Genomic DNA, 11,267 nt, shown 5'->3' with positions numbered 1-11,267 from the left:
GCCCTTGATATGGTCTGTAGTTATTCTCTGGTCAGGTCACGAGGCACTAAGGCAGTGGTGGAGAAAAGTCCTTTAGTAAAAGTATAGCTACCTTAATAGAAAGTTACTCAAGTAAAAGTGGAAGTCACCCAGTAAAATACTGCTTTAGTAAAAGTCTAAAAGTATTTGTTTTTAAATATACTTAAGTATCAAAAGTAACTGTAATTGCTAAAAATATACTTAAGTATCAAAAGTAAAAGTGTAAATAATTTGAAATATCTTATATTATATTTGTTGTTTTAAATTGAATTGAATATATTTTTGGCAACAGACATGTACAACCAAATGGACCATGTGGACCAGAGGATATCACTTGAAGGTATTAATTAAAAAGCTTATTTCCAAACTGATAAAAACAACAACACATAATGATTAAAAGGCAAGACAAAATTACAAACAACCATAAATACATGTATTTATACTGACGTCCTAAAAAGTGACACTATTCACTGTACTTCTCCCTAACCTTAAAAATCAACCATATTCATTTCACATCATACCGATACTTTAAATAAATACACCTGACCAGCAGTAGGGGGCACAAGTGGCAGAGGAGTGGTTTCCCTTAGACAACCTTATCCAAATTAAAAACTTTTATTTGCTTGATCTCCAAGAGAAGGCTTTTCCATAGACAAATGCCTGCATGGAAAAACTCAATGTTTACTCTTGGGATTTTACGAGACATAACACTAGCTCTGGTATTGTGACTGTGTTGGTTATAGACCATATCAATGTGGTTTTTCATGTAACCTAGGGCATGATCATTTAAGTTGTCAAACATATGATTAAGTTTAAATTGGTCCACTCCACTCTGGACTCCAAAGGCAACAAGCCCACCTCCCGGAACTCCTGTACCCCTATGTGGGACATTCAGCATATTCCTGCTAACATTATTTTTGCATAACCTGCATGATCTTTTTCTGCTTTTTCGATAGCCCTCTATACCAAGCAGAGCAGGCATAATCAAAATGACACTGAATCAAGGTTGAGACAAGCAGTTTCTTAACTTTAATGTTAAAATATCTAGTGTTACGATATAAACATCGTACACACTCCCAACAATCAGACATTACTTACAAAAGATGCATTTGTGTTTAGTGATTCCGCCAGAACATGGGCAGTAGGGATGACCACGTGTTCTCTTAATACGTGCGTGAATTTGACCATTTTGGGTTGTCAGGGAAAACGTATGGAGTAAAAAGTACTATATTTTCTTTAGGAATGTAGTTTAGTAAAAGTAAAAGTAGTCAAAAATATAAATAGTAAAGTAAAGTACAAATACCCCAAAAAACGACTTAGTAGTACTTTAAAGTATTACTTAGCACCACTACACTAAGGATAGGTTACCAGGCGGTGCATCTGATGATACCGACACCGCCAATCTGAACCTCCGGCATGATGAGAGCACAACAGCAGTTGAGATGACACATTCAGGACCTAATGTACAACACAGCACTCACCCTCCTATTCATTCTCTCTGTGCCCAGGTCCATCTGCTCCCTACTATCAAATATTCATCAGGGCCAAACAGATACACAGCCGTCCTACATCACCAAACAATAACATGAGCCTAATGGGGTCGATTCCACGCTAGCAGGAGCGGAAAATATTTTTGGTACCTCAGATTGTTCTGGCAATTCTCACATAGAAATTTCATTGGGAGAACGATGTTTGAAATCCTTTTTACATTTGTATCACAAACCATTTTTGAGAAAAGCATGATGAAAGTGGCCATTTTAGGCCCATACACGCTTCCTATAAGACCATTTGATCTGTGAACCGTACATGAAACAGACAACATCTTGGTGTCATTATACTCCTGCTCTAAAATATAAAGTATGTCTTGATTCTGAAAAACTAATTTTCACCTAAACGTATTCAACATAAAAAATATGAATATCTCAAAACTACTTTTATTTTGTTCATTTATATTGTTTGGAACAATATCCATCACATATTATGAGCACCACCAACACAGTGACTGGTAAATATTCTCAAAAACTCAACCCTAGGCAACACAGGGACTAGGGACTGGTTTCAATGATGGTCTCTTTTGGCATAGAGGAACTACGTCACTGTCTATGTTACTACTTTCCCCTCTTGAATAAAATACAAAAAACACTGAACAAAAATATAAATGAAACATGTAAAGTGTTGGTCCCATGTTTCATGAGATGAAATAAAATATCCCAGAAATGTTCCATTCGTTACGCACAAAAGCTTATTTCTCTGAAATTTTGGCGACAAATTTGTTTAAATCCCTCTGAATTTGCATTTCTCCTTTGCCAAGATAATCAATCCACCTGACAGGTATGGCATATCAATAAGCTGATTAAACAGTATAATCATTACACAGGTGCACCTTGTGCTGGGGACAATAAATGACACAACACAATGCCACAGATGTCTCATGTTTTGAGGGAGCGTGCAATTGGCATGCAATACAAAGGACCTGATCGTGGACTACAGGAAAAGGTGGGCCGAACAGGCCCCCATTAACATCGACAGGGCTGTAGCAGAGCGGGTCAAGAGTTTCAACTTCCTGGTTGTCCACATCACCAACAAACTATCATGGTCCAAACACACCAAGACAGTCGTGAAGATGGCACGACAAAACCTTTTCCCCCACAGAAGAATGAAAAGTTGTGGCATGGGTCCCCAGATCCTCAAAAATGTCTACAGCTGCAACATCGAGAGCATCTTAACCGGTTGCCTGGTATGGCAACTGCTCGGCATCTGACCATAAGGCGTACGGCCCAGTACATCACTGGGGCCAAGCTTCCTGCCATCCAGGACCTCTACACCAGGAGGTGTCAGAGGAAAGCCCATAAAATTGTCAGAGACTCCAGTCACCCAAGTCATAGACTGTTTTCTCTGCTATCGCACGGCAAGCGATACCGGAGCGCCAGGTCTAGGAACAAAAGGCTCCTTAACAGTTTCTAACATCAATCCATAAGACTGCTGAACAATTAATCAAATGGCCACCGGACTACTTACATTGACACCCCCCCCCCCCCTCCATTTGTTTTGTACACTGCTGCTACTCGCTATTTAATATCACTTGACCCCTACCTACATGTACAAATGACCTCAACTAACCTGTACCACCGCACACTTACTCGGTACCGGTACCCCCTGTATATAGCCTCGTCATTGTTATTATTTTTTACTTTAGTTTATTTGGTAAATATCTTAAATATTCTTGAACTGCACTGTTGGTTAAAGGCTTGTAAGTTAGTATTTCATGGTAAGGTATACGTTTGTTGTATTTAGTGCATCTGACAAATACATTTTGATTTGATTTAGATTTAATTTGACTGCAGGAATGTCCACCACAGTTGTTGCCAGAAAAGGGTATGTTCATTTCTTGTTTCGGATTGAAACGTTGCCAATAAAGCGGTGAATTGGGAGCTTTAACGGTGTGCGGGCGGGATGTTCATTTCTCTACCATAAGCCGACTCCAACGTCATTTTAGAGAATTTGCCAGTATGTCCAACCGGCCTCACAACCGCAGACCACGTGTAACCATGTCAGCACAGGACCTCCACATCCGGCTTCTTCACCTGCAGGATCGTCTGAGACCACCACCCATAAAGCTGATGAAACTGTAGGCTTGCACAACAATTTCTGCAGAAACTGTCTCAAGGAAGCTCATCTGCGTGTTCGTCGTCCTCACCAGGATCTTGACCTGACTGCAGTTCGGCTTCATAACCAACTTCTATGGGCAGATTCTCACCTTCAATGGTCACTGGAATGCTGGAGAAGTTAGCTCTTCTCACATGAATCCCAGCTTCAACAGTACTGGGCAGACGGTAGAAAGCGTGTATGGCTTCGTTTGAACGAGACGTTTGCTGATGTCAACATTGTGAGCAGAGTACCCCGTGGTGGCGCTGGGGTTATGGTATGGCCAGGCCTAACAACAAACACAATTGCATTTTATTGATGGCAATTTGAATGCACAGAGATACCGTGACGAGATCCGGAGGCCTATTGTCGTGCCATTCATCCGCCCCGCCGTCACCTCTTATTTCAGCATGATAATGCCGCATGTCGTAATGATCTGTACAGAATTCCTAGAAGCTGAAAATGGCTCAGTTCTTCCATGGCCTACTCACCAGACTAGTCACCAATTGAGCATGTTTGGGATGCTCTGGATCGATGTGTATGACAGTGTCTTCCAGTTCCCACCAATATCCAGCATCTTTGCGCATCCTTAGAACGGAAGTGGGACAACAGGCCACAGGGACAACAGGCCACAGGGACAACAGGCCACAGGGACAACAGGCCACAGGGACAACAGGCCACAATCAACAGCCTGATTAACTCTATGCGAAGGAGATGGTGGTCACACCAGATCCTGACTGGTTTTCTGATTCACACCCCTAGCTTTTTTTTAAAGGAATCTGTGACCAACAGATGCATATCTGTTTTCTCAGTCGTGAAATCCATAGATTAGCGCCTAATGAATTTATTTCAATTGACTGATTTCCTTATGATCGGTAACTCAGTAAAATGATTGAAATTGTTGCATGTTGCATTTATATTTTTGTTCAGTGTAGTAGCTAGCAAGATGCAGATCGTGGAGGTTATTTTTAAGGAGTGCATTTGGCAAACCACTGCAAAGGTTTTGCCTGCAAACCTGTGTTTTGAATCGCAATGTTCTGGCATGTCTGCCTCGTGATTTGGCAGACATACCTCGTGATGATTCATTTTCCCTTATCGACGTAGGCAGTGACATAGCTCCTTTATGCCAAGAGGGTCTATCATTGAAACCGAACTTTAGTCACTGTGTTGTCTAGGGTCTGGCTTTTGAGACTTATGTTGCATTCATGTGCTAGTCGGAACTAGGAAATATCTAAAAATAGTCAAGAAGGGTAGTTTAGAGATATTCATATTCATATTTGTAATGTTGAATAAATTAATGTGGAAATGGTGTTTCATTATCTAGACATACTCCGTATTTACAATTTACTATCATATGTGAGAATTGCCAGAACAATCTGAGATACCCAAAATATTTTCTGCTCTCACTGGCGTCGAATCCCCCTTCCTGTCTAACTGTCTTATATTATGTGTACAGTGTAGGTCTACATCTACTCAAAAAGAAGGCACTCTTATACAATTATAGATAAAGTCAGGATAAGCATGTCTGAGATAAAAAAATACAAAATAAAGGAAATTGTGAATGCACCATCCCACCTCAGATCCCATGCAAACTCAGATATTAGTACATTGCAAATTGATGAGTCATATGGCACAACCACAGCAATAGAATCCACAACAATGCATCATCAAATATTGATGAGAGGTAAGTAGTCTTATGGCCGATTGATTTCTTACTTTGTTACATTGTTCATTGCGAGCATAGGTCTCGTGGATGCAGTATTTTTCTGTTACTCATGAGCTAGTGGAATGTTGAACCAATCACACGAATGATGGCAGATGGACAGTTTCTTGTTTTTCCCACCACTCTTCATGGTGCACTTTGAAGACAGACTCAAAACAGAGCTCTGCTCCAATGGGCAGACTTGTATTTTGGCTACTGCATTTAGGCCCCTTTCATCTCTTCGCCTGTGACAGAGAGTATCATTATGGTCATTTCAAGCATTCCTACTGAGGGTGGAGACAGGGCCGCGTGCCAAACTTTCCTTTCACAGTTTCCAAGAGCCAGCCTCCCCAACACACACATTCACAGGCTACTCACTCCTCTACTGTGTTGTAGCTACCGAGCCCTACAAAGAAGCTTTTATTCGGGGGGAAAGGCAAGCAGTCATGGAATTCACTCTCAAAAGCAAGCCAGCCCCCCTCCATTCCCCTTCCTTACCGTCCTGAGTTACACCCTCTTGCCATATCCTGTACTCTCTGGCCAATCGGTAGAGCTGTGAGAGGCGTAGGCTTAGGGACTGAGAGTGCCAACCTCTATAAGACTCCATGCCCTCCTCCGCCCCCACATACTACTCCGACATACTCTCTCAGACTCATACACACTGCTCTAGAGACGCTGACTACTCTTCAGAGACATGTCTTTCCTCTCAGGCATTTTGGGTGACTCGGCTGACAAATATGTGGACCAGGCAGTGGATACGGCAGGTGAGGGGGAGATGCGGGAAAGGGGGGAGGAAATGGGGTTGAGTGAGGAGAAGGGAGTGACGCACAGCTGGAACTGGTTTGTTTGACTTTTGTTCTGCGTGATTCATTTCTGTGGAGCGTTCCACTGTCCCACTTTGCATAGGCTGGAGTGAGGCTGGTAGCAGCTGGAAATGATTAAACATAGATTCATTTCACTTTCCTCTAAATATACACTTTTACACATAAACACACACAAACTGATGTTTACTTTTAAAACTCAGCATCCTTTGGTATAAGTTGGGCCTCTGTCATACAAACCTTGGCATTTAAGGGCGGTTGCTAGGCTTGGACAGACCTGACTTGTTTTTGTAATTTTTTCCATTGCCTTGGCCTCTGCGCTCAGATCAGCGTGTAAACTCAGCTCAGTGACATTCCTCTTTCAGCTGCAGTAAATAATGATCCGGCCATCTCTCCTCTAAACTCTTTGTAAGCATGTCAGCACGCTCTGAATCGATCTGATCCTCTGTTTTCACAGTTTCTCATTTACTCTAATTAGATGTTACAGAAAAAGTGAGATGAATCCTTCTGGATTTGACTGGCAACTGGAACCTCTGGCATCAGCATCAACTTGTGCTTATTAACCATGTAATTTATGGACAGCTCATGACGGGAAGCATACAAAATGCAATACATGGCATTTGTCTTTTAGAAATGTACTGGAAGCTAGGCCACAATTATGTTCAAATATGCATGTCCTGTTTGTTAAATGTGCATATCCTTGAAACTAGCTGCATTACAGTGTAATTACCGAGATGTCAACAACATGTAGGCCTAAGAAATGTTTGCTTGTAATGTTGTCTGACAATGCTGCCAGTTCACTATGTAAAGCTACACCCATAGAAGGTCGTCGTGAATGTGGCATCTGCGACCAAATAAATAAAACCACAAATGTATTTTATATCGTAGACTGTTGCAGTCTCTGAAATATCTTCAAATACGACATCACACAGTTTATTAAACTTTAAAATACAGTAGAAGGGTGTCATTACAATAATAATAATAATAATAATAATCACCTTTTAGTTTCATGCATCATATGTGTTTCTGGTCAGATTTCTAAACAGTTCACTTGGTGATGTTTCGCAGCTAAAGTTGCCAAAGAAAAGGTGAAGAGCATGCTTGGAGGGGATGATTCAAAGAAGGAGGAGTCCAGTGGGGGCAGCAGTGGGGGTATTGGAGGATTGTTTGCAGGATCAAAGGATGACGACAAGGGCAAAGACAAAGAGGGAGGCGGCTTCGGAAGTCTCTTCTCTGGCAAGGATGAGAAAGAAGAGTCAAGTACTGGAGCAGGTGGGGCCGGAGGAGGTAACAGAGGTAAATCAACTTACATTTGGTAATAAATAAATACCCTACATTACATAGTACAATAATGTACAAATTACATAGTATTATGAAGTACAAACCTCATGCATCCTATTCAGGTGTGCCTTAGTATGTTGTATTTCCTGTATATTCTCCACATGAAGCAAGGGGAACTGCCCCTTACTTGCTTAAGGCTACTTAAAGTCAATTTAGAAAAAAAAGGGCTTAGGGCCGCGAAAAGTCTATCTGGAAAAAAGCTGTATCCCTTCTAAACAAAACCCTGTCAAAACTCTTCTCTGACCTGGCACCCAAATCTTTGAAAAAACTTCCCCGTAATGTCAGGACCAACTATGTGTATAAACCCTGGATTGATTATGTTACTGTCACCAATGAGAGGCTTGAAGCCACAAGCCGCCATATTGGTAACCCTCATTAGGAGCAGTCCTCCCTCTATAGGAATGAATGGAATTCTACAGTATTTCCAAAAAATGACAAAATGACATGTATTTAAGTATGTATTTGTTGTAGTGGGGACAATAACATTAGTACTCTCTAAAAATGGAATGTTTTTATATAACATGTTTATGTTTAGTTCACATAATATCATTTAAGAGTCTGCATTAAGGTGTCTTTTCAAAAAAGCTCCAAAGTATAGGATTTAGTTTTTTTTACAATGGAGGAGTACAAAATGGCTGCGATGAAGCTTCCAAACAGCACCCCCTGCCTGTCTTCTAGGTTTAATACATATCATTGGTCAGGGAGGATGGTCGAAAACGTCTGAAAACCTGTCTCCAACCTTTTATGCGTACTTTTATGTGCACTGTCAAACACAGGCTTTTATCCACAACAGGTCAATTTGATGGAAATACATTTCTGGAAGGGAAAATGCGCATAGGCCTATTGTTTTAATGCAGATTTTAGAATGTTCAGCATGAAAATCTGTTGCCAATTGGATGGATAGAGTGATATATGGTTGTGTCACCTAGCTAAATCGCTCTGCATAAGATATTCTAATACATGACTCAAATGTAAATATATTGCCTGATATAAGCTTTGCAGCTGTTTTTGCTGCTGCTGTTTAGACAAGAAGTCATGTTGAGTTCCATCTGTATCCTTGCAACCTTTGGTCATGTTTATTTATAAAATCTACAATTCTGTTAAACTCTGCTTATCCTTCAGACCTGACAGACACACTGGGAGACATTGCAGGAGAGATGTCTGGTGAGAGTGACGACAAATCTAAGGACAACAGCGCCGCAGACCAAGTGCTGTCATTTGGGAAAAGTCTCTTCGGCTGAGTCAGACTTTGAAGCGGTTTCTCTCATTGTCAGTCAATCTGACAGACCTCTGGTTATAGCCTATGAAGAATATATTATTTTACCATCATAATCTGTTACTGTCACTACAGTACATTGTGAAATGTTATGTATTATATTTGAAAAGTAAATTAAAAATGTTTATTCCAAAAATCTGTTGAATTAGGTACAGCGGGGATTACGCAACCAAAACCTAGCTATTGATATACAAAATAAGCAGAATTTTGCCCCAATGGAAAAATATTTACATACCCCATGGGGAATCATGGTTTCTGGTTTGAATCAATGAATACATTAAATAAAAACAATTGAGCATTTTAAAGTTTAATTCTGTATCAACAAAAAGGCAGTACAAATTCTCTTACATAGAATCCCAAAGCAGTCAATCAAGGCCGTTCTCACATATTCCCTCCCATCTCCCCTTCCAGTAGCCTTCAGCACAGAAACCATTCTGATATGGCTCAAATTCTGAGGCAAGACAAAGCATTCAGGTTTAGAACAAAGGCATCGAAAAGGTGAACAGAACAATCTTCTGGAATTCAGCGTTTTAGTGTTGTGCCAACCTACTTACAAACATATAATAAGTCTGTATTTGTAACAAATGTATTTTATGATATCATCTTGAATAGTGTAGAAGCACATGTTGTGCACTGCTTTATAAACGCACTGAAGTCTTATTGGGAGACTTTAAATAGAAAGAACATTCTGGTGTAGGTAAGAAAACTTTCTCCATATAGGTAAACATTTGCTCCATTTCACCACAGGAGAAACCGGTGCAATTAAGGCTTTAAGTGTGTTTCTGATATGCTCTACATTCTATTATATTGACTAACTTACTCAAATCTGTCTGTAGATCCATAACAGATGCTGAAAAAGCACAACACTGATTCATAAAAGCAGTATCCCGTGAAAGCTGTAGACCAGAATTTTTGGTGTTTACTGGCATAAGAATATAGTAACAGGAATAAATGGGTTGGAGTCCATAGAATGACTGAGAAAATAAATGAGGTTTCTACAGTAAAGGAAAAAAAATGACCATAGACACAGTAGCGTCATAGAACAGCCCTACTGGATTTAAGGCAAGCTAGAACATGGGTTCTCTTGAAGACATGAGAACGCAAAAGAATGTGCATATTGCTTGGCTGGTTTTACATATACAACGAGTAAAGCTAATGGTCATGTGTAAAATGTAAACACTTGATATGTTGTGTGATTGTTGGGGGGGTGGGGGGGGCCTGGGTCTGCTCGGGTGGACGGACAGACAGACGGAGGCGGGCGGGTTGGTGAGGAGCCGCCTATGTGAAGGTAACACCAGCCTCGTTGTACACCTTGAAGACCTTCTCGATGGCGTTGACGTACGCTGCCGTCCTCAGGTCAAGGCCCAGGTTGTACTTGTTAGCGGTGCGCATGATTTGCTAAAAAGGGGAGAGAAAACAAAGAATATAAACTCAACCAAGATATTCATCTCCGTGTCCCTTCAAGTAATCATTATTTTCCCATCCTCCATTTCTTACCTACAGCAATACACCACTATTGTTCCATTGTCAATGCAGTGATCCATTTCCACAGGATAATAAAGCATCTCTATGTGTACTTTTAAAGAAATAATCCCCAGGGAGCAATAAGCAAGTAACAAACCAGCAGACTATCATGCAGTATGTCTGCACAGAGTACTACATTTCCTGGGAGATGGTATAGGCAACCCCATATGATGCAGGGGGATGTCATTCCACAAAGGCTGGATCCTCAGTCAGACGTGACATTAAAGTCATCAGTGTTTGTGGGATAGATAGTGTGTTAATGGTAGAGGGGAGCAGGGTAACGGTCTGAATCTTCATCCTATCGCTGCTCTCTCTGGCATCAGTGCTGGGCCTTAGCAATGATGAGAGACTAACAAAGCCCTGGCTGCCCCAGTTACCACTGCTCGCACGCACAGCAAACCGGTGAGAGAGGATGTGGGTGTGGATGTGGGTGTGTGTGTGTGTGTGTGTGTGTGTGTGTGTACCATGTTCGAGAGCGATTTATTTTATGAGCTTGAATGAGGAACAAAAAAAATGGTGGCAAGATAGCAGTGAAAAGGCAATATGAGCTTAGTGCTGTTTGGGTAATGAGATGTGAAAACAGAAATGGAGCTTGTCACTGGACCGTTGAAGCATGACTTCAACTTTCAAGACTTAATTTCTCAGAACAGGAGTAATAGGATGCCTCAGGACCTTGTGTTGGATTAACACAGCATTTCCTTTGAATAAAACCCCTGTCCCTGGACCTGTGAGGAACCATTTAGCACAGATAATCATGTTTAAGCAATCGGCCTCTTACCCTGGCAGACCTCTCCATGGTGTAGGCCAGTCCTGAGTGCACAATGTCCTTCTCTGAAGCTCCCTGGAACCAAACAGAGAAAAATACATTGAAAATAGGGCTCAGAGCTCACATTTAGCCCACTAAACTAAACCCTTACTCATCTCTGGAGAAATGCAGCTT

General features: G+C 41.1%; 1 protein-coding gene across 1 annotated transcript in view; it reads right to left on the bottom strand.

The window, feature by feature from the left end:
• Nucleotides 1-9,094: 9,094 nt before the first annotated feature.
• The window catches only part of LOC100136626 (glutamate dehydrogenase, mitochondrial), a 30,625-nt gene continuing 28,452 nt past the window's right edge, over nt 9,095-11,267 (bottom strand). Inside the window, exons 12-13 of the mRNA XM_021580360.2 lie at nt 11,106-11,168; nt 9,095-10,201 (exon numbers count right to left, since the gene is read on the bottom strand). Coding sequence (XP_021436035.2) covers nt 10,082-10,201; nt 11,106-11,168 — 183 coding nt within the window. The 3' untranslated portion in view covers nt 9,095-10,081. The remainder of the gene's footprint in view (nt 10,202-11,105; nt 11,169-11,267) is intronic.

Source organism: Oncorhynchus mykiss, chromosome 23, assembly GCF_013265735.2.
Source record: "Oncorhynchus mykiss isolate Arlee chromosome 23, USDA_OmykA_1.1, whole genome shotgun sequence".
In the NCBI taxonomy this organism is placed as follows: Eukaryota; Metazoa; Chordata; class Actinopteri; order Salmoniformes; family Salmonidae; genus Oncorhynchus; species Oncorhynchus mykiss.
Note: the sequence above shows the minus strand (reverse complement) of the source record. Positions and strands in the feature narration are given on the sequence as shown.